Source organism: Sus scrofa, chromosome 4 (genome assembly GCF_000003025.6).
Source record: "Sus scrofa isolate TJ Tabasco breed Duroc chromosome 4, Sscrofa11.1, whole genome shotgun sequence".
NCBI lineage: Eukaryota > Metazoa > Chordata > Mammalia > Artiodactyla > Suidae > Sus > Sus scrofa.
In genome coordinates this window covers 8,912,388-8,939,981 of record NC_010446.5, presented here as the reverse complement: position 1 = coordinate 8,939,981, position 27,594 = coordinate 8,912,388, and the positions used below count along the sequence as shown (strand labels likewise).

Genomic DNA, 27,594 nt, shown 5'->3' with positions numbered 1-27,594 from the left:
CCTACGAGGTAAGTGTGATCGTCACTCCCATTTTCCTGCTGAAAAAACTGAGACACAGAGCGATTCAGCAAACTTCAAGGTCTCACAGCCGGGCAGCAGCAGGGCTGGTTTTCCAACACATGTGAACTGGCTCCAGAGCCCCCGCTTCTAACCAGGAGGCCACCTGCGGTCCACACGCAGCCCTCAGTCTGAGCATTCACTCAGCTCTGCCTGGGACAGTCCTACTCATCCTTTAAGTTCCAGCTGGAGGGGCTCCTCCTGGTGTTTCTTGTCTCAATTCCCAGAGCCCAGGCTGAGCAAATCTCTTCTTATGTGGGGCTGCTCAGATCACACTGTCTTAGAATGACCGGGTCATTGAGACCTGTTTGGAGGCAGAGCCTCTGTTTTTTTTTTTTTTTTGTTTGTTTGTTTTGTTTTGTTTTTCCTTTGGCTCTAAAAGCTGAGCACCCCATAGACTCGGGCACTTAGTAAGTGCACCAGAAATAATGAACGCATAACTAGCCTGTCATCGGGATGCAGGAGTGGGGGACACGGGAAGAGGAGAAGAGGCATCGGGGCAGAAGAATCAAGGGATGAGTAGGAGAGATAAGAATTTCTAGTTCATGGGTCAGCTCAGCATCTGGGCCCAGTGTGGCTCTGAAGCTGGACACATCCGCTGGGCCTATTTTCCCTCCTGAAGTGCATGGACAGAGAAAGCCCTGACTTTCTAGAATCCTCTGGGTCTCTGATGGCAGAGAAGTAGGGGTGACAGTAAGAGGTGAAGGAAAAGGGGAGAGATGGGGCCGAGGGCAGGGCGGGGGATGGGACTGTGAGATCCAAAGCACTGAACGTAAACTAGATAAGCTACCGTACGGCACAGGCGATGCTAGGCACACTCTTGTAATAACCTATGATGGAAGATCATCTGCAAAAATATTTTTTAAAGATTAATTTGTTTATTTAAAGCAGCTGAACTCTCCCCCTCCTTTTTTTTTTTTCTTTTCCAAATTCCATCTTACATGTGGCACTAGGATATATGTGACAAAAAGAAGTTGTGGCCACAAAAGTCCACCTGGCCTGGCTGGTCTCTGCTGGCTCCCATCAACAGCCTCCGCGGTATGTCTAGGCAACTCTAGAATGCCAGAGAATGTCCTATCAAAAACACTGTTCTCTTAAATTTTATTTAAATAAAATGCAATTACTTAATTATACAACTATTTAAGTATTTTATTATTTTTAAATAGCACACAGCAGGAAATGTGACGTTAGAAGATACGAGTTTGGCTCACATCTCCTCCCTTCACCGGCTCTGTGCATTATGCCAGACACCTGAAACTGACACAATACTGTAAACTGACCACAATGCAATTGTAGAAGAGGATTGGAGGCACCGCTTCCATCTCTTTCTCACTCTACAGGACCATGATTCCATGCCTTCTCCTCTATTATCAGACTCCCCCACCTCCCAACCCCTCCAGACCCCGGCCAATGACCTTGACCTCACACAGATCTGCCTCATGTCTTACCACCCGATTGACAACCTCTTCTACCTGGTCCCACCCACTGGCTTCCCTTCTGTGCTGAGGGATGAAGGGTCCACACGCCTGCTGATCCTTCGCTTGTGCTTGGCTCGGCAGTAAGAAATCTGACTGGGTTTGATCCCTGGCCTTACTCAGTGAGTCGGGGATCTGGCGTTGCTGTGGCTGTGGTGTAAGCTGGCAGCGGTAGCTCTGATTTGACCCCTAGCCTGGGAACTTCCATATGCTGCAGGTGTAGCTCTAAAAAGAACCCCCCCCCCAAAAAAAGTCAAATCAAAAAGCTGGGAGTTCCCATCATGGTGTAGTGGTTAACGAATCCGACTAAGGACCATGAGGTTGCGGGTTCGATCCCTGGCCTTGCTCAGCGGGTTAAGGATCTGGCGTTGCCGTGAGCTGTGGTGTAGGTTGCAGATGTGGCTCAGATCCCGCGTTGCTGTGGCTCTGGTGTAGGCCGGTGGCTACAGCTCCGATTCCACCCCTAGCCTGGGAACCTCCATATGCCTCAGGAGCGGCCCAAGAAATAGCAAAAAGACCAAAAAAAAAAAAAAAAAAAAAAAAAAAAAAAAAAAAAAAAGGCTTTAGGAAGCAGGTGAGCACACATCAGTGCATTATCAGCTACTTTTTTTGGCCATTAAACATATGGAAGGGGTTGGAATACTGGGTCATTCTTTTCCCAAGGGGCTGCCCTGTTTCAGAATGGTTGCCAAGTGAATTCTCTAGTGGTTTTATCTTTTTGTCCCTGCAAACGAAAAAGAAATGTTCCCTCTTCATCTCAAAGCCATTCCCCCATCACAGCAGCTATCTGCAGCACAGCAGATTCCTCTAAGTCCCTGACAGCTAGGACAATGCCTTATTTATAATAAATCAACTCAAAAGAATGGGCCTGTTGCCAAGATCTTGGGATGCAAAGCAAGCTGAAATCATCCTGATGCAGCATTCCATGTGGTTGCACACATTTCGGTTTTCAAGTTCAAGGTCACTCTGTTCTCTTCAGGAGAAGTCACCTGCCCATTCTAAGACTCCTGCTATCCCAAGGAAGACTGGTCCTATCCCCAAGCCCAAATAATTGCAGCAACAGTAGAATTTTAGAATCCAAAGGAATCACAGCGGTCATGACTTCGGAGTAAGTAAATCTAAGTACAAGTAAGAAGACACGGTCAGCAAACTCAAATGCATCAGTCCATTCTGCTGCTTCTCGTTCCCTTGGCTCTTCCGCAAGTCATCACCCTCTGAGGCTCTTCCCTTTGCCTGTTCCCCTGCAGGCTCTCCCTCTTCCTACTGCCCTCCTTCCTCCTACTGCTGTTGCTCTAAGCTCTCATTTCTTCTTACCCGGAATCCTGTCACCGTTTGCTGGCTGATCTCCTTGCCTAAAACCCCAGCCTGTCCAATCCATCCTCCACATCCCTTCACGTCGTCCTCCTGAAACACACATCTGATCATGTCAGTTTCACCTCAAATGACTTCTCTTTGCTTGCAGGATCAAGGTTAGTGCCTTGAATGGAAAGTGCCATGTGCCCTTAGACCCTCTTGGGAGTGACAGCATCACAGATGCTGCGATGGGAGAGGTAAGCAGGAGCCTGACGTTTTGGGGCCCTGATGGCCACGGTCCGGTTTGGGATCTTGTTCTCTTCGCCATGGTTATCCACTGGAAGGTTTTATGCGGGAAATCGAGTCGGTAGACCCAGATGTGTGAATTTCATTAAATCTTTACCCCAATCTGGTGATGGAGGTGGAGGGAAAATTGAGACCAAGTTCAGAGACGGGTTGCATCTCCCATAACGAGGGTGTGGGAAGATGGGATGGGGTTGGTGGGACCCCCTCAGCCAGTACTGGGTCATGCGATGGTCCGTGAACCCAGACACATGGCAGAAACACGCTTTGGTGCAGGCAGGTCCTGCTCCTGGAGTCTAAATGTCCCACTATAACTCCTGCTAATTCAAAGGTCTTATGAGCCCAGCATGCTATCCACACACTTAAAACTCTGAGCTCTGGATTTGCAGGATCTAAAACCCAACAAGGCGCGGTCTGTTTCAGAAGCCCAAGTTGTGAAAAGACCATAGGCTTTGGCGGCCTTGAGATGTGGCGGACGCTGACCAAAATGACCACAGCTTCTGAGCCCCGGGTGGCTCATCCGTGAGAGGAGAGTGGTGATACCAACCACTCAGCCTCCTCCAAGGGTGCCCCGAGGGCCACTGAGTTAGTAACGTACCTACAGGAGATGCTCTAACCACTGTCACACCATTGAAATGGCTGAAGGTGACAAGGTGTGCGTGTTCACATTCCCCTCCCCCCCGATTTTAATACGTCTCAACCCTGGAGAACCTGCCTTAGGATGCCTGCGAGGATTACAGGAGACACAAACTTAGATGCTGGGAACATACTGGACATACAATAAATATTCACTTTCCTTTCCCTTTCCTTCTATTTTTTTTGGGGGGGGTGGGGGTTGAGCCTGTGGCATGCAAAAGTTCCCAGGCCAGGGATCAAATCTGAGCCACAGCAGAGACAACACCGAATCCTTAACCTCTAGGCCACCAGGGAACCCCTCCCCTCCCTTTTCACAGGTTCCGGCCATAGGAAGAGGTTTTAATTTCTTTTCTTGAAGCCTTTCATCTAATCTCCCACTCTGAGAACATAAAACAGCATCTCTAGGCGTTCCCTCTGTGGCTCAGCAGGTTAAGAACCCAATATAGTGTCTGTGAGGATGTGGGTTTGATCCCTGACCTCATTCAGTGGGTTGAGGATCCAGTATTGCCGAAAGCTGCAGCACAGATTGCAGATGTGGCTCAGATCCAGTGTTTCCAGTGGCTGTGGTGTAGGCCAGCAGCTGCAGCTCTGATTTGACCCCTGGCCCGGGAACTGCCATATGCCATGGAGCAGCCATTTAAAAAAAAGGAAAAAAAGAAAAAAAAAAGACAGCATCTTTGGGCCCCCAGAGGCTTTCCCCTGCTGCTTCATCCCCCTGCCCTCTCCCACCATCCAGAGGGGTCTGGGGTGCAGGCCATGGCCAGGTGGTGGTGCCTCCAGGATTGCCAGGGTGGCCTGATGGGCTGACTCCCCACTTCCTTAGTCACTGATCCTGCTCCAACACTGACCGACCTTCCCTCTCAGCCACTCCACACTGTCCTTCTGGAGACCCTTGTTGACACCTGGGGTCATCTGAGAGCTTTGAAAACACACCAGTGCCGGGGCCCCATCCCTGGGGATTCTGATTTCATCAGCCTGCGTAGGGCCTGGCTTTGGGGTGTTTTAAGCTCTAGTGATTCTAACAAGCGGCCCAGACTGGAAACCACTGCCCTGAAGGATGCCCTCCAGGAAACCATGAAGGCCACAGGCACAAATACAGACTCAGGTGCGAGGATGAGTCAGGCTCTGAGCATCAGATGAGTCTACTTGCCTGAAGAACGGAAAAGAGACGACTGATTCATAGAACCTCCATGTTGCCACAAGATCAATCCTGTTTGGGTTGGTAGCGTAGTATCTCCAGGCAGCCTGAGGAGGAGAAAAGAGGGCAGGTGTGGCCCGGGGTCCCGTGAAACCGGCCCACAGCATCCCGCAAGATTAGAATGTTAAGCCCTGTGACCTGGGGACCGGCACCTGCCATCTGCCTCTACGTGGACTGGATCATGAGCCATTGCACCTGCCGACCCTCAGCCTCCCCTGAAAGGAGCTGAGGGTGGGGATCAGGAGTGAGCGCCCTGTGCTCTGGGAAAACTCCCAGGACAGGTCTTAGAGAGCTGGATATTTTCAGGAGCTTTTATGAGCCCAACTCTTGTATCTCCTGGTATCTAGAAAAGCTCTAAAATCCTTCATGGTGACGTCTGCTCCTCGTGACTAGCATTAACCACCCCGAGACTTAGCAGCGACCTTCTGTAAAATGCTGCATGGACCTCCCCCTTCACCAAAATCACATAAATCCTGCCCTTCCCCCTGCCTCTGTGGAGCTGTATTTCAGAGCTGTCTGAAATGCTGCCTCCTGAGCTATAGTCATCATTTTGCCCCAAACAAAAGTTAACTTCAGGTTTTAGGTTTTGAATATTTTTTGTCATCAGCCTTGACATCTAAGAGTCAAATGGACCCTGAGGCCAGTGGAAGCAAGGTGAGCATCTCCAGAGAAGCCAGATCCTTGGCTTTGTGCGGCTCCTTTGGGAAGAAAAAGTTCCTTGACCCCATCATCCGGGACGGATAATTGATGTTGTGGGGTGGGGGTGGGGTGGAGAGGTGAGTGGAGGGGAGAGGAGGGCGCTGGGCAGAGGGTCCCTGAAAAGAGCCGGGGTTACTCATGCAGCAAGGTTCACATAGGTAGAAAGACAAATAGTCTTTGGTGCCACTTCTGGGTGCAAGAGATAGCCCGGGAGATAAGGTTTTGTTGCTAATATCCTAGGACTTCGGTATACGCTGATGGTTGGGGGTTTGGGAGGCTAACAGAGCTGACTCAGCCATTGGAACTGCCCTAGAAACCCCACAATGTGGAGCAGAACATTGTGCACCATCAGACCCACAGGGACACTCACTGCAAACAGACACAAGTTCACGAGCGGCTGGTCACGCAGACATGTGGTTGGTCCCAGGCAGCTGGAGCCAGGATGCTCTACTTTTCTAGCCTCTGTGCTCCCAAAGGCCCAGAAAAACCACAAAGCAGGAACTGACCCTTGAAGTAAAAGAGGGAACCCTCCGCCTCTCCCATCACCTCTCGCTACTGTCCCCAACCCCCAGATCGCGGTGGTGACAGTGATAGGGATGGAGAAGGAACCAACTCCCGCTGGTGCGTGACTGCCTACTGGGCAAGACACTGGTGGACTGTTCAATATTTTGCACACGTGGGCAGTTTTTCCTCTCTAAGCTTATGGGCTCCCTGTGGGGGGCAGATGTGAGGGGCCACAGCTCCTGCAGCCAACTGGCTGAGCACCTGTGCTCTAGGCTGACTCTGCCTTGTGGGTTCCAAGGTCAAGGCTGCGGTGGGAAGTAGGAGAGGAAACCTAGCGTGTGGGCCCAGGTCAAAGCCACGTTCCCTCCTCCAACATCATCAGTGAAACTAGCTGATGTGTTGGTCCCTGAGTCTTGGGTCTCTTCCTTGATTGGCTTAGAACTTGGATGGGAGAGTGATGGGATGGTCACGTTCAGGACACGCAGAGACAGGCCCTATAGGTAACCATAGCAACACCCATAGCTGTTGCAAGTGGGCGTGGTCCTGGGTCCCAGCCCAGTTCACGGCACGCCCCCTCCTGCACAAGCACAGGGACACAAACGCAGACGCAGCCATCCGAGGTCAGAGTCCCACTCCAGTTCATCCCCAGGCAGACAGACCTGGATGAGCTCAGCAGCGGGCTTCCTCCTCTTCTCAAAGTGCTTCTGGCGATGCTGCTCCTGCACCTTGAGTGCCAGCCCGGACCCCAGGATGCCCTGAAGGGAGAAGTCGGGCTCTGACGGCAGCCCCATGGGGCTCTCCTGGCGCCCCTGCCCCCACTCCTGGGGGCCGTGAAGATGCTGAGTGAAGGGGAGGAGGAAAGACCCCTTCTTTCTCTTCCGGGGGGGTGGGGAGCTGCGCTAACTGGGGCCTTGACGTCAGGGTTCAGCTCCTGACTCTGCCACTTTCCAGCTGTGTGACCCCGGGCCAGCTTCTTATCTGCTGCATCACAGTTTCTTCCCACAGGGAACTGGGGTAACAGTAGCTACTCACAATTTTGTTAGGGAAAAAAAAAATGAGAAGATGTAACAGGAACTGCCCAGTAAGAAGCATAATGCAGAATAGATTTCCAGTCAATATTAACAGAATTTAAAAAATATTTTGGTTGAATTGTCACTTGAGACTTTTACGCTGGTGGGAATCTCTCCAAATTATGATCTGGTTTGATTTCCAGGGCAGACCGACTTGCGGAACGCGGGGTAGGAACACACCCCTTTCAAGTCGGGAGAGAACGGAGAGCCCGTGGGGCCCCCTCACCGCCCCTTGCCTCTTACACATGAAGAAACTGGGAGTCAGAAAGGTCACAGGTCCAAGGTCAAACAGCTTAGGGAAAAAGAGACAAGGCAGAGCCGCGATGGAGAGAGGACATCAGCAACAAAAGGCTGGGAGACGAGGGGAGAGGAAGAGAGATTATGCTCCAAGGAGGTTCTTTTCAAGCTCTGGGACTGAGAACCAGGCTTAGAAAGAGCAGACCTCATAACCCAATAGCCCTGTGACTATGTAACTTCACTAACCCAAATGAGCCTCCATTTTCTCATCTGGAAAAGGGGAGTAAATGCAGCATCAAACACCTACGTTGTCATGTGATTAAATGAGATGATGGAGGTAAAGCACTTGGTGTGATTCCAGCATCAGGTAAAATCAACAGAGGGTACCTATTATCGCTATGTTATTACGCTGACTGGCACTGGCCTTTGGGGGAATTATTCTATCTAGGGTCAAAACTTACTTTTGAGAGAAATGCAATTTTTACATAAACCAGTCCATGGTAGGGCAAAGGAAGGGAACTTGCAAATGCAACATGCTCGCTATGGGCAAAGAATACGTGGGTGGACGTCATAATTGTAGATCCCAGGGGGCTCCCAGTCCCCCTGGAGGCAGATGTGGAAATGAGCAATCCCAGCACGGGATCAGAAAAGCCCTTAAAGAGCTACGGGAGTGACTAACTAACACAGCCTAAAGAAGGCAGTGTTGAAATGGGATCTTGACACAGGAGAAAGTGTTTATTATTCCAGCCCAAGGGAGCAGCACAGCCTGAGCAGAGAGGCAGGGAATCATGCTAAGGGGGTGGCTACTGCGTTGATAAAACTGGAATTCGGAATAGGAGAGGATGGAAGATGAGGCTGGAAAGCTGAGCTGGGGCAGGGCTGAGGGATCCTGCCTGTCCTACCGGGGGTTGGGGGGGGGGGCGCAGCGGAGGTACTTACTGCTGGAAGGGCGAAAAAGGAGACGCCGATTAAGGAGAAGGTGGCTGCGATCAGACGGCCTTCCCACGTCTTGGGCGTCTTGTCTCCATAGCCAATGGTGGCCAGTGTGATCTAGGAGAGAAGAGTCAGACACGGGGCTCCCCAGGAAATCAGCGATGAGCTGACATTTACCCGCAAGCCTCTGTACTGACTTGGGCGCTGCTCCCACTTAGAATACAACTTCCATGGGAGGGAAGGGACGAAGTACAGTGAACTTACACGTGTGCCTTGAGACCACATCTGTGTCTAAGCCAAGGTTATCTTCCCTAGAGTCAACGGTAACAAATACTTCAGTAATTGCAAACATGCTTACGTGCCTGTGCATCCCTGTGTATATCTGCGCATGTGTGATTTTGTGAGTCGCAGCGTTTCTGAATATACGTGCTCCTGTGGGTGTATGTATATGAACTGTGTGTGTGTACATGTGTGCCCGTGTCAGTTCTGGTGTGTGTTGCGTATTCCTGTGTGCGGTTTCCTGTGTGGGTTATCAGCACACGTGTACTTACGAATCCGGAAGGCTATCAGGGCAGTTGAGAGTGTGACCTCTGAAGCCAAGTGCCTAAGTTCAAATCCCAGGTCCAGGAAGGCTCAGAGCTCTTCCTAGAATTAGATACCCAACCTCTTCATGTCTCAATTTCCCACATTTTTAAAAATGGGCTAACAGGAAGTCCCACTGTGGCTCAGCGGCTTAAGGACCCGATGTCTCTGTGGGGATCTGAGTTCTACCCCTGGCGTTACTCAGTGGATTAAGGATTCGGCATTGTGGTCAGGCTCGGATCCTGCGTTGCCATGGCTGTGGCCTAGGCCAGCAGCTGCAGCTCCAACTCCACCCCTAGCCTGGGCACTTCCACATGCCACAGGTGCAGCCATAAAAATAAATAAATAAATGAATAAATAAAAGGGGGCTAATAATAGGAGTAATTTGACTTAAAATATGTTTATAAATGTAAAGTGCTTAGAGCAATGCCCTAGTACCACATGGCCTGTGGGTGCGGGGCTGTGTGTCCCTAGGTGTGTTTGAGGGCCTGGGTACACACCTGTGCACCTGCTGCTGGGTGTTTGCACAGCATGGCATGGCTGGTAGTACCTCACAACTAATGAGGTAAGGGCCCTCAGTGACCCCGGGACCAGACTGTTCAGAGCCCTGACTTCTTATAAACACTATAGAAAAGACCCTTCCACCGGCCTGCCCTGCAGGGGGCGTATCCCGGGGCAGGGGCTACGGAGGACACCTTCCTTCCCCCTGTGGCTGCAAAATGCAGCCGCCCGACTGAGCGCATCCTTGCCACGCCCACCATCTCTCAGCATCTCCAACAGCCAATCCCCATGAGGCAGCTCTCAAGGCGGGGACTCACCAGGCCCCACCAAAGGGCATCGGCATAGGTCTCAAACTCCTCTTTCATCTCTTCCCCTTGGGCGTCCACCTCCGGCACATCTTTCTCAACCAGGTAGACGAGGAATGAAGAAAGGATGAGCGTCAGAAACCCGATGTACCAGGCGGTGATGAGCTCCTGGGAGAGGAGGCAGTGGACGGGGAAGTGGTCACTGCGTGGAGGCCAGAGGCAGACACACTGGAGCTGGAGTCCAGCTTTCCAGCTGTGCGACACGGGCACCTTACTCGCCTTCTCTGATCCTTACCTCCCATCACCGTACGATGGGGTCAGTCCCAGGGTCATTACTCCTATCAGTAACATACCAGTGGATGGCCCAAGGAGACGAAGCTTTCTCTTAGGCAAATCGTGGATTCACAGCTCAAGGGGCTTCCCCGGGAGGTGACAAGGCAGGAAGAAGTGACCGCTGCCTGCGAGACAAGGCTCAGGACTCAGGAGACCCCATGCTACCCAGGGCTGGACGGAACAAGGCTAAAGCTCAGTGCCAAGCGGACAGCGAGAGCCGCCGAGGCAGAGCGGACCAAGCTGAGGACGGGACCCAGCCCTGCCACTGACTGACTGTGTGCCTCTGGGCATGTGATTCCTCTCCCCCAGCCATAGTTTCTTCATCTTTAAAATGAAGGGACTAGACCAGAGTTCCAGAAAGTGCCACAGATCCTTCAAATGCAGATAGGCGTTTTTTAATGTGAAGTAATCATTTGCTAATTTAAACCATATTAAATATTAGCATAGATTACCTATGTATTAAAAAAAAACCCCTATTATTCATGGACATCATCCCATGATAGACTAGTACATAGGAGTAAACAAGAGAAAATGGATTTAAAGAAAAATGTTCACGGTAAGGACAGCGCTGAGACGTGGCAAGGATGGGCTCGTCGCTGATGTTTCCAGCCCCCTGACCAGGGTGGTCCCCGAGGCTCTTTCTGTGTCTCTCATTCTATTCCTCTTCCAAGGGTTACCATGCTAGGTTGAGCAGGTGAAAGTCAAGGTCGCTGGAGAACACAGTCTGTCATTCCCGCTGAGTCACCACAGAGTCTAAGGCTGTTCAAGCCGATGCTGACTGTCCACCAGTCAGCTGGCCTTCTGGGTCGGTAGGATCTCGCTGATGGCTGCTTCCTGCCTCTCTCTGTGCCTTTGCTCACGCTGGGTCCTGCCCTCCTGGCCCTTCTCCCTCCCCATGGGACCAACCAAAGAGCCCCGAGTCATCTTTGGACTTATGTCACCGCCTTCTGATGGTTTTCCAGATGTCTGCTCCCCCAACTGGAGAGAGGGTTCATTTCTAGCTTTGTTTTTTTTTTTAAGTGTTTTCATGATTTTCTAAATAGATGTCTCTAATTCTCTCACACTGTATCATGCTCACTGGCTTATAGGTCTGACCCTCCCCAGAGCAACACATGCCAAGTGGGTCTGTGACTTTGGAGAACTCCTGTAACCCCTCTGGGGCTTCGCTCCTGCATCTGTAAAACGGGAATGATAATGCACTCACCTCGCAGGGTAAAAAACACCTAGAATACACCCAGTTCAGAGTTCACTCTACAGCACAGAAGAGTTCATTGAGTTGGCTCAGGCAATGCAGCCGGCCATGCCCCTCTGTGAGCATCTGCCCGCTGGGGGTTTGAGAAGGGAAAGATGGGTTGTCGGCCCCCAGTGGCTGTCCGAGCAGAGCCTCTTACCCTGCGAAGTATGATTCCGGTGCGCCCATGCTTTTCGGACCCTCTGGCCCCCAAATGCAACGCAGAGGTTTCATCTGGTTCTTAACTAAGGAGTGGCTCTCTGTACAAGTGGGCACAGAAGCACGGGCTGTGTTGGATTATTCAGAGCTAGGACAGCAGTTCTCACCGAAAAGTGAGATGTGTCCCCACTCTGGGCCCTGAAGTCATTTCAAAGGCAATGCTGCCTGGACACGATTTTGGCCAGTAGCTCTGTGGCAGAGACCATGGCTGCTCCCCCATATCCACGGCTCCTACTCACACCTGAGTCTCACTGCAGTCAGCTGGGGCTGGGGGACTGCACTGCAGACAATGTGTGGGAGTGACTGGAGCTGCTTCCTGCCTTAAAGCCATCCTGCAGGATGTCCTAGGCCCCCCTTCCCTTGCCTCAGTGACTCAAGGCTCCTTTCCGAGGCAAACGAGGGCTCCCTGGTCCACATCAGACACTGTGTGAGCGAGAAGACATCTGCCTTTCCGTACTACGTTGAGGAGACTCCAGGGCTAACTTGCCCTGGAAGCAGAGCCTGGCTGATCCTGACTTGAGAAAGAGCATTAACTTTATTATTATTATTTTTTCTTTCTAGGGCCACACCTGTGGCATGCGGAAGTTCCCGGGCCAGGGGGTGAATCAGAGCCTACGCCACAGCCAAAGCAACGCCAGATCTGAGCTGCATCTGTGACCTACATCAAAGCTCAGGGCAATGCCAGATCTTTAACCCACTGAGAGGGGCCAGGGATCAAACCTGTTTACTCATGGATACTAGTCAGGCTTGTTAACAGCTGAGCCATGTTGGGAACTCCTGTTTTTAGTTTTCAAATGAATTGGTAAGTGCTTGTTCACCAGGCTCAGAGGACGAACTGATCTAAGCTCTTGCTGGACTCGAAACAAAGCAAACTTGCTTATCTCCTAAACACACTGCCTGTATGGAGGCCAGCCCTGGGCTGCTCTGCCCCTTAGGGACAGTGAAGGCTAAGCACTGGTCTACTGGGGACTTTTGGGAGAAAGGATGGGATACAGAGCTTGCCAAGCAATTTCTTCTTTCTTACCACAGAGGCAGGATTTTATTTTTTGTTTTTTTTTTTGGTCTTTTTAGGGCCGCACCTGCAGCATATGGAGGTTCCAAGGCTAGGGGTTGAATGGGAGCTGTAGCTGCTGGCCTACACCTCAGCCACAGCAATGCAGGATCCTTAACCCACTGAGCAAGGCCAGGGATCGAACCCGAATCCCCATGGATGCTAGGCAGGTTTATTAGCTGCTGAGCCATGCTGGGAACTCCCAGGGGTGGGATTTTTGTCTTGAGGTTCCACCTGCCTGGCCTCAGTCATGGGGTCTGGCAGTGGCTCGGGCCATCATTTCCCAGGGATCACATGGCAAACACCCAACTGTTGTCTAGTCTAATCTGAAGGGACACAGGACAAGAACCTCAACTGGCCATTTTTAGCCCTGATGCCCACCAGAGCCGTGAATCAGCTCAGCTCCACGGACACAAGCAGGTGCTGCGAACACGTCCTCTGATAAAACATAAAGAAGAACGTTGGGCGGGGAAACAAATTCTCGAAAGAAAGCCTTGACCTCCCAGAGCCTGTGACCAGAGGTGGGCCCAGACGGGGAATAAAACTACATTCTCGGATGAGAGACTTCAGGAGTTTTCCATTTGTGTGTCATCTCCTTTATATATTTATTGGTACTGTGTGTGAAGAAGCGCCTATTCAGAATCATACATTCTAGAATAATAAGTGAGCACGTATTACTCACCAGGCACTTACATGTACCTTTTCTCATGTGAGCAGCTGGAGGGACTCACATGTTAACTGCTGAGGATGCTCGTATAGAAACAGCAAGATGCCTGAGGTCTTACGGCTGGAAGGAAGGCAGCAGAGTTGAAATCTACACGGAGCTGCGGTCTGGCTCCAAAGCTCCTATTTATTCCACAGTGAGATACGAGCAAATCTGGGTGTACATGTGAGCCAGGAGAGCCCAGGAGTCGCAGGGGTCGGGGGAGGGGCGTTCTGGGGTTGCTGGAGTGAGGCTGGCATAGTGCGGTTAATACTGAGCAGGAGAACCTGGCCCCAGGCTTCTTCCAAGTGCGGTTCCCCTGAAGCAGAGCCTAAGACAGAGATTTAATTTTGTGGGATTATTGAAGGAGGGTGTCCAGAGAGTGAGACAGGGCAGGAGAAAGAACTGAGCAAGGATGGGGTCTCTGCTGGAGCCTCCTTCAGCCTGATCCCATGGGGAGCTCTGGAACATGAACTGCACCGCAGGACTGATCCCAACGCAAGCAAGGGACCTGTGTCAACCAGTCACTGGCTGCGGGCTTCCCTGATGCAGGGGGAGGAGAATGAGGACCAGATAAGCTCCTGGACAAGGCAGAGCTTCTGCATTTCTCCAGATAAAGGGAGCGCTGGGAATATTAGCAGCCGCATCTCACAGCAGCCAAGGGCTGAGGCACTTCCTCCCCGTAAAGGAGGCCTGGGCAGGGCACCAGCTGTGTCTACTGTACCCACCAAGGTTGGCACGAAAGATGCTCTCTTAGCAACCAAGGCAGCTTTGACTTTATCCCCTGAAGAACCACCCTCCCTTCCCCCAGCCAGGGCTCTTTGGCCCTGATTTCTTCTGCGCTGACCTCTGAGGGGTTTTTCCTGCCTGAGCTGAGACACAGAGGTTTTTCTTCATTTCACCAGGGTTCTGCCAAGGCAGGGATGTTAGAACAAAGTGGTGCCAAAGGTTTCGGCTGACGGCGGGGGAGAAGGAGAGGCAGCACGGCCTCTGCCTGCCTGGGTCCACAGCTGCTCAAGCACAAGGGACTCTGGGATGGCATGGACCAAGTCCCACACATGCAAGCCTCCATCCCCCTTGCAGAAGTAAGGGCCACGGGGACTTGCAGCAAACCACTGAACGCAGGCGACGAAGCCAGACTGCCCGGACTGTGACCCAGGGCTGCTCAGGACCTTTTTTCCTATCTGCTTCCTTACCACTGGGATGGAGTAAGAACAGTGCCCGACACCTGGGGCCAGCTTATCTGTATCAAATACTAAACTCTAGGCACTCTGCTTCTGGGAAGTAGTAACAACGGCTGGAGTTCCCTTGTGGGGAGTGGGTTAAGGATTCAGTGTTGTCACTGCAGTGGCTTGGGTTGCGGCTGTGTTGCAGGTTCCGTCCCTAGTCCAGGAACTTCCCAGTATGGCCCCCCAAAGAGGAACAATAGAAACTGAAGCATTTCTATGAACCGAGTGTATTCTAAGTGCTTTTTACCCTACAAGGTGTAAAAAGTGCATCCTCATTCCCAATTTGTGAATGCAGGAATGAAGATCCAGAGAGGTCACAGGAAGTGCCGTCACACCAGCAGAGTGTGGGTTCAAACTAGTCTGCATGACTCTTTCCCGTCCCACGCTACTGTGCATTAGCTCCTTTCATCTTCTCCACCATCCAGTGGTACAGGCATTATCCCAGCCCTGTTTTAAGAATGAGGAGACGGGAGCTCCTGTCGTGGCGCAGTGGTTAATGAATCCGACTAGGAACCATGAGGTTGAGGGTTTGATCCCTGCCCTTGCTCAGTGGGTTAAGGATCCAGCGTTGCCGTGAGCTGTGGTGTAGGTTGTAGACACAGCTCGGATCCCTCGTTGCTGTGGCTCTGGCGTAGGCTGGTGGCTACAGCTCTGATCCGACCCTAGCCTGGGAACCTCCATATGCTGCGGGAGTGGCCCCAGAAAAGGCAAAAAGAAAAAAAAAAAGAATGAGGAGGCGGAGATCAAAGAGGGTTGAGTAACTTGGCCAAAGTAGTTGGCATATGGTGGAGCTGAGACCTGAGCCCAGGTCTACCTGTGCCTGTTTGCTTCAGCACACCTGCATGCACCTCTCCTTATCTTCCTGCTGCTCCTCCTCACCACCACCATCATCACCATCATCACTATCACCTTCATCCCATCATCACCATCATCACCATCACCATCACTATCATCATTACCATCACCTTCATCATCACCATCATCACCATCACCATTATCACCATCACCATCATTGTCGTCATCACCTTCACCATCACCATCACCACCATCACCATCATCACCATCACCATCATCACCATCACCATTATCACCATCACCATCATTGTCGTCATCACCTTCACCATCACCATCACCACTATCACCACCATCACCATCACCATCATCACCATCACCATTATCACCATCACCATCATTGTCGTCATCACCTTCACCATCACCACTATCACCACCATCACCATCACCATCATCACCATCACCATTATCACCATCACCATCATCATCACCATCACCTTCATCATCACCATCACCACCATCACCATCACCTTCATCATCACCATTATCACCAACACCATCATCACCATTATCACCATCACCATCATTGTTGTCATCACCATCACCACCATCATCACCATCACCATCAGCATCAACATTATCATCAGTGGTGGCAGGGAAACCACCCTCTGGGTGGGCTGTTAGGGAGGGGATGTCACCCATGGGCACAGGTGGGTGAGAAGCCTGCGTGGTCCAGAAGCTTCCCTGTGGCACTCACTTTGCTGTGGGCACAGATGGCCGAGCCCAGGAGCTTCCAGGTGCCACCCCTCCGGTCCATGCGTAGCATCCGCAGGATCTGCAGGAAGCGCAGGCTCCGCAGGGACGTGGCCAGGACATTGCCCTGGTTTCCCACGGCAACCACCGGCACAGAAGCGATCAGCACGAAGATGTCTGGGAAGGAGGACAGAGGGGGAGGAGGGGAAGGAGGAAAGACCGTCAGGCCAAGGCACGGAGCCCTCACAGGCCTTGTTGGCGGCAGCTGGACACACGCTGAGCATTGCTATGTTAAATCGGGACAGTCGCTGTGCAGGATATGTGTTCTCCCGTGACAGGGGAGGAGACAGGCTCTGAGCACAGCTATGCGGCCAGATGTGGCTGAGCTGGGAATGGAGGCAGGAGGCTTGCCAGACTCCAATGCTCACCCTAAATCCCAGGGAAGGGATGCCCCAAGGCCCTCCAGGGGTGGCACACAGAGGGCCAGGGTCCCTCTCTGGCCGAGAGGGGATCAGGGCTGTGCAGGTGGGAGAGGTGAAGCCTGAAACTCATATGCTATTTTACTGTGGGTTTCTCCTGGAAGCGGCACCTGAGACTGGGTGACTGTGGGGGGATATAACTTCTCAGGAAGCCAGGGGTGTGGTCAAGGCCAGGCTGCTGCTGGAGCATCTGAGCTCGAGGCAGAAGACCTCCCATGATCATCCCTCTGAAAGATGGCAGCTCGGACACCTGTTCACTGGCTCCTATCCCCTGTGAGTGTTGGGGACTCTTAACACCCCCATGCTTCCAAGCTGCAGTGCCCAGTGACCTTCCTCAGCTTCAGAGACGGCCCTGGGCTAGACTGTAGGAAAACACGAAGCCCACCCAGAAGTGGGATGCTGGCGTCAGGAGGTGACCTAGAGATATCTACCAGAGCTGTGACTGAAGCGAGACCAAGAGGATGAGCCACTTCTGAATGGGCCAAGCTGGCTCCTCAAGTTAAGTGGCCGAGGATGGAAAAGAAGGCCCTGGTCTCTTCCTTATTCCCTCCCAGGCCCTTGCCCTAACCCTGACAACTCCTGGATCTGCTAACTCCTCATGGTACCGCAGCAGAGGCTAGCAAGTAAAAAGCATCCCATGATCAAATAAATTTGAAAAAAAAATCCAACTAAACAGATTTTGCAGGACCTCTCAGAGCCTTTAATATGCTAATATACCCTGTGGCCATGAACTCTATCCATGAAGTAAAGCCTTACCCAAAAGATATAAACCATGTAACTGGGTTTTATTTTTGGTTTGTTGGTTGGTTTTCTTGGGTTGTTTTTGTTTATTTGCAAGAGTATCAGGGTTCCAAGAAACACACTTGAAAGAATATGGATCCATTGGGCAAAGACAACCCTTTGTGACGGGCCCTTGGGAACTGTCTAGAAGCTTGTGTGGTTTGCTGAGCCCACAGCGTTCTCTCACACCTCTATACCTGTGTTTGTGCTGGCCCCTCAGCTTGGCCTAGGCTCTGTAGTCCATGCCAGGTATGTTTACCCCCCAAACCGGCATCCTTTCTACCATGTCAAAGTGTTTCCCAGATGTGCCTGAACTTTGGGCAACACTAGGGGTCAGACATCCAGATACCAATATGTCTGTCTGCTTGGCCAGGCTTCTCAGTCTATCTGTGCAAAGGTATCCATTTATAAGGTTTGTAGAAAAAAAACCAAACCAAACCAATCCTAGATCTGGGTAAATGTGACTTAAGCCTATGACACTCTGATAGGACAGTGAATTCTGGACCCATCCACATCAAAAAGGGCGGGGTCTGAGGCTGCCTTGAAGATGGGGGCTGGGAGATTTGTGGACACCATGACAGGCCTTTTGTCAAACACACAGACAAAAGCCACATTTCCCGCAAGGACCACGTTCTGGAGGAAGGTGAGATGAGTAGAACAGAAAATGTAGCAACATCAGCACAGAAGTCCTCAAAGACAGGGGAAATTTTTTTTTTTTTTTTTTTTTTTTTAAGGGCCGTACCCCCGGCATACGGAAGTTCCCAGGCTAGCAGTCTAATTGGAGCTGCAGCTGCTGCCTACACCACAGCCACAGCAACACAGGATCCGAGCTGCGTCTGCAACCTACACCACCGCTCATGGCAATGCCAGATCCTTAACCCACTGCGAGAGGCCAGGGATCGAACCTGTGTCCTCATGGATGCTAGTCAGATTCGTTACCACTGAGCCATGATGGGAACTCCAAAGATGGTGTATTCGAGGCCCGGCCTCGTCGCTCTGGGAAGGCCAGCAGGGGAACGTGGCCTGCAGCTCTGCCACAATCCTGGAGCAGTGGCAACCGTTCCATGGGGTACACTCCTGTTCTAAGGGGGCCCAGGCTCCTTATGCCAGGACGTTCCCTGACTGGGCAGGAAGCTCTGATGTGGGGCACCATCCATCACAAAGTCACCGGGGGAGTTCCCGTCGTGGCGCAGTGGTTAACGAACCTGTCTAGCATCCATGAGGACGCAGGTTCGATCCCTGCCTTGCTCAGTGGGTTAACGATCCGGCGTTGCCGTGAGCTGTGGTGTAGGTTGCAGACGCGGCTCGGATCCCGCGTTGCTGTGGCTCTGGCGTAGGCCGGTGGCTACAGCTCCGATTCGACCCCTAGCCTGGGAACCTCCATATGCCGCGGGAGCGGCCCAAGAAATAGCAACAACAACAACAACAAAAGACCAAAAAGACAAAAAACAAACAAACAAACAAACAAACAAAACAAAGTCACCGGGAAGGTTGGGGATTGCCATGGACTGAAGGTTGATGCCCTTTCAGATTCATACGTTGAGTCCTAACCCCAGTGTCATGGTAGTAGGGGGTATGGCCTCTGGGGGTGATTAGGTCATGAGGGGTGGAGTCCCCCTCACGAATGGGATTATAAAAGACCCCAGAGAGCGCCCTCACTCCATCTGCCATGTGAGGACACAGCAAGGTGACAGCCTTCAGAATCTGACCCTGTCGGCACCCCAGGCTCAGGCTTCCAGCCTCTGGAACTATGAGAAATAAATTTCTGTTATTCATAAGCTACCCTGTCTGTGGCATTTGGTTATAGCAGCTTGAACTAGACTAACATGGGTAGATAGAGAAGGAGAACAAAGGAAGAAAAAATATGAAAAAATATCAGTAACTAGGAAGTCCTCCAAGATTGCATGTGTGCACGAGTGTACACACACACACATACACACCCCACTTGCATTCAAAATTCTGAACAATAAACCAAACCCTCAGACTTCCAGCCTCAGCAGCAGATGGGAGGAAGGAACAGAGGTTTCCAATGACAGGGTGGGGGGTACGGGCCCTCCGTGTGAAGCAACCTGCAAACACGGCTGCACAGCCCCCGGAGCATGGAGAGAAGCTGGCCCCTAGGACAGAGCAGGGGTCCAGCTCTCCCTCCCTGGGCTGGCCATCTGCACCCCAGAGTCACTGTCCTGGGGTTGCTTTTCCAAAGGGCAGTGAGGAATAGCAGCAGCTCAGAGGAGAGGGTCTATGATGCTGAGAAACGGGATGCAAAATGGAATTGAAGCCTCTAAGCCCATCCTTTCTGATGTAAGGAGACTCTGCTGGGGTCGAGAGGAGGAAGAAAGTGGCTGAACTCAAATATCTGAAGAGAGTCAGTTAAGATGGAATGAATACCCATGAGAGATGGTGAGCATCCCATGACGAGAGAGATGCAAGCAGAGTCTGGGGAACCACTTAAAGGCTGCTGCGAAGGGGGCTGGAGCATCAGACAGGGGAGCATGTTCAACTAAATGCTTTCGAAGGGTTTCCAGCTCTGATATTCTGGATCCTCCAACTGTAACCATCCCTGAATTTGAAGTGCCAAGGCTAACTGCCACAGCAGGCAGATTTTGTCTTGTTTCTTTTTTTTTTTTTTTTTTTTTTGTCTTTTTGCCATTTCTTGGGCCACTCCCACGGCACATGTAGGTTCCCAGGCTAGGGGTCCAGTCACAGCTACAGCTGCCAGCCTACGCCAGAGCCACAGCAACGTGGGATCTGAGCCGCGCCTGCAACCTACACCACAGCTCACGGCAACGCCGGATCCTTAACCTTAACTGAGCAAGGGCAGGGATCGAACCCTCAACCTCATGGTTCCTAGTTGGATTCGTTAACCACTGCACCACGATGGGAACTCCAATTTTGTCTTGTTTCTGAATGAGTTTAGTAGGATCTTCAGACAGGAAGATAAGGATCTATCCTGCACCAATAGGAGGACGTGAGAGCTTCCACCTTCTCTGCTATCCGCATGCCTACACCTGGATGGAGGGGTCACAGTGACACCAAAGCAACTTTTGGGTCAGGACGAAGCAACGTGGTGGCGAGGGAGGACACAGGTGCCAGATGCTTCCAGACCCATGTGTTACGACGGACTCTGCTGCTTACACTCCATGCGACTGGAAAGCAACTCAGCTCCATGAGCCTCAGTTCCCACCTCTGTACAATGGACAGGGTCCTACAGAGGTCATTGTCAACCAGCAACGGTGTCATGCCATCCACTGCCGTCGCAGCCCGTCTGGAACTATCCGGGCAAGGTTGGCCGTCACAATGACTGGGGTGTTACTAGTCCAGGGACTGAGGGATGCTCAACATCTGGTAAGAAGCTCCTTCATCACCCAGAGGCCAAAAGAGCCCCCCACCCCCATGAAGAATCTTGCCCTGTGGCGTCATTGCAGGGAAAAGCCACGGAGGCAGGAATTCAGCACCCCGAAGACAGAAGGGAGGGTCAGAGGCTGGGCTGCACCCCCACCCCCCCAGGGCTGCATGCTTTCCCAGAAGAATCGTGTCTGCTTAACATTGCCTCTGGGAAATAACGTACCACAAAAAAAAAAGGGGATGAGGCACCCCTGGGCTGGGGGTCAGGACTTACCCAACATGCACAAGGGCTTCCTGGCAAACTTCAGTCGTCCCCGCCAGCCTTTGTATCGGCAGCAACATCCGGCAGCCCAGATCCTCAAAGCAAACTCGGCTCCGAAGATGAAAATAGCAAATGTTTCCTGCGTTGAAGAACATATGCAGAGACACTGATTAACCGGGTCCCACTTGTCTGGAACTGGCGGTTTCCGTTCTGAAGTTCTGACGAGCTGGACTCCTGGTGTTGCTGTGTTGGTGGAGGGGGGGACGGGGAGAGTAGAAAAGCAGGCTGATCACCTCCTTCATTCTGATGTGCTAACTGTCCCTAACATTAAACCTGGCCAGGCGTTACCTGTCCTTTTTTTCTGATTTTGTTCTAATGGATTTTTGTTAAAAAAAAAAAAAAAAAAACAACACCCAAAACACTGCCTTTGATGTGCTAAAAGCCCCTGAGAAGGGCAGTTGGATTGAAAGGAGAGGAATCAATGAAATTGTCTGCCCAGGGTCCAGGCCCTGGTGTGGCTAATTGTGGCCGATGGTCACTGAGCACAGCCCTTGGGCCAGGCACCACTGGACGTGTTTCATATTGTGACCTTCATCTTATATATTGAGAAACCAACACCAGGCAGGGAGCAGCTAAACAAATGTCTCAAGGCCAAGAAATGGCAAAGAGGTGATGCTAGTCGGGTGATCAGGCTCAGAGCCTCACCCATCAGCGCCTTGCTCTGCTGCCTCCCGGACACTGGGTCTGCTCCCTCTCTCAAGTCTCCCTTGTTGTTTGTTGTTGTTGTTGATTTGTTTTTTTGTTTGGGTTTTCTATTCTTTTTTTTTTGATCATGGTGTGCAGCGGCTTGTTGGATCTCAGTTCCCAGACCAGAGACTGAACCCAGGGCACAGCAATGAAAGCACTGAATCCTAACCACTAGACCACCAGGGAACTCCCACCTGCCTTCTTTGTTGATCAGACATAGATGCTGTTGACTCTCTGTTTGGTGACCTCCCTGGGACCCTAAGGGAGTTGCTGCACCACAGAAATCCTCAAAACCTGGTTCCTGGAGCTGGTGCCTTCCCAGGAGTTACCCGCTCAGCTCTCAGCTCCAGACGTGCCCTGTGGATTATAAACACCTGCCCTCAGAAGGAACCTGCTGATTCTGGCACCACAGATGGCAGCCTTAGCTTGGTGGGAGATAAAGGTTCTGCTATTTTGCTGTTGTTGTTGTTTTTTTACTGCTCCATCTTCAGCATATGGAAGTTCCTGGCCCAGGAGTTGAATCAGAGCTGCAGCTGCCAGCCTACTCCAGGCATCGAACCCACATCCTCAGAGAGTCAATATTGGGTCCTTAACCCTCTGAGCCACAATGGAACTCCAGTTCTCCAACTTCATGGACCTGAATTGGGGGGGCTGGCACCCCTTCCTTGTGCAGAGGGTGAGGCCTCCCCCTAAAGAGGTGCGTTGATCTGAATCCAGTGAGGCGTGGTCAATCAAAGAGCCAGTTGACCAGAGCCATTCAGGGCTGCAGAAGGAACCAGCCCTTCCCGGGGGCCTCCTCTTGGCCGGGTGCTGAGGCTGCACCCAGCCCAACAGCAAGTGGTCCTGACCTTACATTTTCCCCAGTTTAGGTGAGGATGGGAGGAAGCAAAGTCAGGGGCATCCAGTAACGTGCCCAAGGATGCCAACTGCACTCTCTCCCCACCGCATCACAGGTACCACGTGGACTGGACAGTGAAAACAGGCAGAGGCCCAGGAGGGAGGACGTGGGGTTTTCATGTAGAAATGGGATTTGCTACTTGGCCTTGAAGGAAGAGACCTCAGGGTTTAGGGAGACAGAGGCAAAGTTTAGAATGAAAGATGCCTTTGTGTTAACATCACAGGGGGAGAAAGCTGTGTTTCATCCTTTTGCCAATGGGCATTGGTTTTGGCGTTGGCCTGGTTCACGCTCCCTTCTCAATAATCTGGAATGAGCCATGCTGCTCCCCACCCGACCTGTGCCCAGGAGACCTCATCCACTGATCCGCCGTGGCTTCCTCTTGGATCTGGCCTTGGCCGGAGACTCCGGGAAGCCAAAACCACTTGGGGAGAACTGCACCCACGGGCCTCCTTGTCTTCACTGTGGAGCCCCCCACCCCCACCCCCAGAGCATCCACCCCAGATGCCCGGCACCATGGCAGGTGCCCCATCTCACCAGCAACAGAAGCCAGTCTCCCGAAACAGTCTCGTACTCCCTGAAGGTAGTCAGCACGGCCAGAACCAAGCACCCCAGGACAATCAGGAACCTAGAGAGGAAGGAAGAAGGAAGCTAAGCAGCGTCCAGTCTTGGACTGCGCCACGACTAGACTGGGAAGGTCTCAGCCAGGAGGAGGCTGTGACCCCCATCGGACCCTGGTATGTGCTTTCCACACTATCCCATGCGAGCCCATGACACACCTGTAAGGCAGGCAGGGATCACTGCTCCAGTGAAAGGAAACAGGGCTGAGAGAGGTTAAGTGATGTGCAGAACTTTACCCGCTGGTTAGTGCAAATAGTGAGAATTTGAACTAGAGCATCTGGTCCCAGCTCTGGAGGGTTGGAGATGCCTTGAAAACCCAGTGACCACAAGCTTTGGTAAATCAACGGGAACAGGAATACACTAATAACACGTCCCACACATATAGGACTATGATTTTCAAATTTATGAACACGTTCTTAGTAGAAAGATTCCTCCAAAGACTGATAAATGCAATGAAGGCCTCTGTCGCCATAGCTTTGTATTATTATTATTATTATTATTATTATTATCATTATTATTATTTACAGTCATTAGTTATAAAGGAAATAATCTCTTTCAATTGGGGCGGGGGTTCAGAATTGCTTTGGAAATTACCAAGTGTGTCTCAGGCTAGAAGGAATAGGAATCACCTCACTGAATGATGCAGAATGTCGGCCACTGAAAAGCCATTGAGAGGTCATCTGGTTTATGCCCCTGCCTCAGGCAGAAGAAGCTAATTGCAAACAATCCTTTGAGAGGATTACAGATGCTCTGTGTTGGGGGGTGTTGGGTGGACGGAGGGAGAATGCGTGTGCTTCATTGTTTCAGCAAAGGTCAATGGTCTCCCTCACTCTCTGTGGAGAGTCTTTGGTTCAAGGGTTCCCTCGGTGTCTAAGAGGGAAATTGGGAGTCAGGGTCCATGCCTGGTTCCACACACTCCAAGCTCTTCTGCTCTAATTAATCTAACTCTGTGCTCTTCTAGGTGCCAATCCATGGTTTTTTGGCTTGAGTAAATGGGTACCCACTTGTGCTTTCATCCATCCATCCATCCATCCACCCACCCAATATTTATATGGCAGGCCTTGGGGGCTGCAGAGCTGGAATTCAGTGATGAAAAAGCTGCATCCGTCCTCCTGAGCTCACAGTCCAGACATATGGAAAGCAGTCTCTCGGTGTGATGGTGAGACCATGACATACGGAGGTTTGGAAATGTCTCTTCCTGGCCCTGGCTTGGACTAGAGTCCTGGACCCGACTCTTGGTGATCCTGATGACTTTTCTGATCAATGATCCTGCTGAGCTGCAGACATGAGTCTATGTTCCCCAATCTACCTTGGAACCCAAACAAGACTTTCCACTCCTTCCTTCCATCTTATGTTAAATTCACAGCTGCTGACCCACCTCTGGAATCTGCCTACTCTGCATCCCGCGTCTTCTCAGGTGATGGGCACGACACTGACGATGATAACATCATCAACACCCACCACCACCCTTTAGGGAGCACAGACCACCTGCCACTTTATAGCTTTCAGCTCACTTATCCTCACAACCACGTCTTAAGGTAGATATGATCATGCGCAGCTTAGCGATAAAGACATTTATCAGAAGGACTCATCACCATCAGGATAACTGTATTATCAGTAAAAAGACCACAAGTTCAGAGTCCAAAGACAGGGACTAGAGAGAGGGTCTGGTATGGGATCCTGAGAAGCTCGCTGAGTCTGGAAACCCCAGCGATCACATCCACAGAACAGGAATAAAGAATGTCCATCATGGAAACAACCCAAATGTCCATCGACAGATGATTGGATTCGGAAGATGTGGTATATATACACAATGGAATACTACTCAGCCATAAAAAAGAATGACATAATGCCATTTGCAGCAACATGGATGGAACTAGAGAATCTCATCCTGAGTGAAATGAGCCAGAAAGACAAAGACAAATACCATATGATATCACTTATAACTGGAATCTAATATCTAGCACAAATGAACATCTCCTCAGAAAAGAAAATCATGGACTTGGAGAAGAGACTTGTGGCTGCCTGATGGGAGGGGGAGGGAGTGGGAGGGATCGGGAGCTTGGGCTTATCAGACACAACTTAGAATAGATTTACAAGGAGATCCCGCTGAATAGCATTGAGAACTATGTCTAGATACTCATGTTGCAACAGAAGAAAGGGTGGGGGAAAAATGTAATTGTAATGTACAAAAAAAAAAAAAAAAAAAGAATGTCCATGAATCTTGGGGAGAGTCAATGAAGTGTGCGGATGGTGACCATGCTGTAAGGTGACCCCAAACGAGCCATGCCCTTGTGTGACCCCCATCCTTTACTGTAGGCAGAACCTTCGGCTTGGTTCTAAGAACAAATTGTGGCAGAAAGGATGGCATGTCACTCCAGAAAGGAGTGCAGCCCAGCCCACACCTTGATGGCTGCTTTGTGAGACACTACGTAAAAGGTCCAGTTAAGTCATGCCCAGACCCTTAACGCATGGAGACGGAGACATTTAACATGTGTTGTCATAAGCCACTACGTTAGCAGCAATGTGTTACACAGCAAGAGAAAACTAAGCATGTGGAGGGGAATCTATGCCAAGCGCATCCGATTTTTATAGAGTAAGGGAGCCCCTGTCCCTATTCTTCAGATGATGTCTGGGCAGCACTTGCTGGGTCTATGAGACTTGGCTTCTTATTCCCCTCTGCATCCCGGTGACTCTCCCACAGCCTGACTCTTACCAAGAACCCAGAGATGTTTAGTGAATAGATGAAAACAATTTCAGAATTGAGTCATTGCCCTGCGGCTGTAATAAAAGACCAGGAATAGAGGATGGGCTTGGAGAGACAGGCCCATGATAAGATATACAGTGTTTTGCAGGCCAAGTAAACCTTAAGAGGGACATGACTTGTCAGGTGCCACCAAAACGCTAATCAGACTTCCAATCTAGAAGGCTGATCCCTCCCCCAGCAATGAGCTGCCTTGGAGCCCTGTTAACCTTCAGCAGTTACCTGCCATGGGACGGTCCTCCCCAACTTCCCTCTACCCCCTGCCCCAAACCATGACCCTGTTCCTAAGGAGACGGCCTTCCCCCGACCCGGGAATACTGACTTAGCCCAAGAACAAGCCTGTACCAAAAATAGAAACTACCGTCTTTCTACATTACTAACTGCTCCCTTCGTGGCGGGGAGCCTGAGTTCTCTCTCAGCGCTCCTGGCCCATCTGTTGGTCGATAAAACTCGCTTGAAGTCTCAGTGCTCTGGCCTCCTGCCTCGTCTTTGATTTTCTGCTCTAACTGTGAAGAGTTTGGAAAGTCAGAAAGAGAAAGACAAAGACCATATGATATCACTTCGATGTGGAATCTAAAATATGGCACAAATGAACCTACCTATAAAACAGAAACAGACTCACAGACATCGAGAACAGACTTGTGGTTACCAAGGGGGAGGGGGGAAGAAGTGCGATGGACTGGGAGTTAGGGGTTGGTAGGCGCAAACCCTTACATTTAGAACGGATAAGCAATGAGGTCCTGCCATACAGCACAGAAACTATATCCAATCTCTTGGGACAGAACCTGATGGATGATGGTAACAGAAAAATACTACACACACACACACTTATATATGTATGACTGGGTCGCTCTGCTGTACAGCAGAAATTGACACAACAATGTAAATCAACCACACTCTTATTTAAAAAAATGTGGTCTTTATTCTACAGGAGATCTTAATCTCCACAACTATCCCTACCTTATATACAGCTATATCCATAGGCATATCTGTATCATCCATATGCATTCTACACCCCCATCCATATCTATGTCTACAGCTACATCATAATCTATATCCCTACTGCCTGCATCGCTAAGGACTGCTCTCTGACACGACAGCAGTCAGGAGGCTGCTGTCATGGGCTCAACTGCAGAGATGGCAAAGGACCCCCTGAGAGAATCCCCCCAGAGGTCTCGGTAGGACTTGAGGCTAATGGGATGTGGGTGCCGAGCAAGAGGAGTATCTGGAGGGTCGTGGGGGGACGGGTGACAGGGTAAACAACGTGCTGTCACAGACATCAGGTGTCCGTGGGGAGCCGGCAAGACCGCAAAGGTAAACCAGGCTGCGGATTGGTTGGTTGAGATCTGAGTGGACATATTCCACAGGCTGATGGAGAGTCAAACCTGAAGCTTAGAGGAATTGTCGAGGCTACAGACAGAAGTCCTTTTCAGCTGTAGTTGTGATTTTAGAACCAGGGGGGATAACTCAACCTTGACCTGTCACCCGTTTTCAGCCTGGTTCCCATCTACCGCAGGCATGCAGCACCAGGAGTCAGCCAGCAGGGGGCAGCAGACACCCAGCAGAACCAGGCATTTCCTGGCACCTCCAGGAATGA

General features: G+C 51.1%; 1 protein-coding gene across 1 annotated transcript in view; it reads right to left on the bottom strand.

Moving 5' to 3' along the window:
* KCNQ3 (potassium voltage-gated channel subfamily Q member 3) overlaps positions 1–27,594 on the bottom strand; it is a 308,688-nt gene that overhangs the window by 38,675 nt on the left and 242,419 nt on the right. Inside the window, exons 2-8 of the mRNA XM_021088897.1 lie at positions 23,150–23,240; positions 20,983–21,109; positions 16,109–16,281; positions 9,806–9,961; positions 8,412–8,522; positions 6,825–6,920; positions 4,915–5,009 (exon numbers count right to left, since the gene is read on the bottom strand). Of these exons, the coding sequence (XP_020944556.1) occupies positions 4,915–5,009; positions 6,825–6,920; positions 8,412–8,522; positions 9,806–9,961; positions 16,109–16,281; positions 20,983–21,109; positions 23,150–23,240 (849 nt within the window). The remainder of the gene's footprint in view (positions 1–4,914; positions 5,010–6,824; positions 6,921–8,411; positions 8,523–9,805; positions 9,962–16,108; positions 16,282–20,982; positions 21,110–23,149; positions 23,241–27,594) is intronic.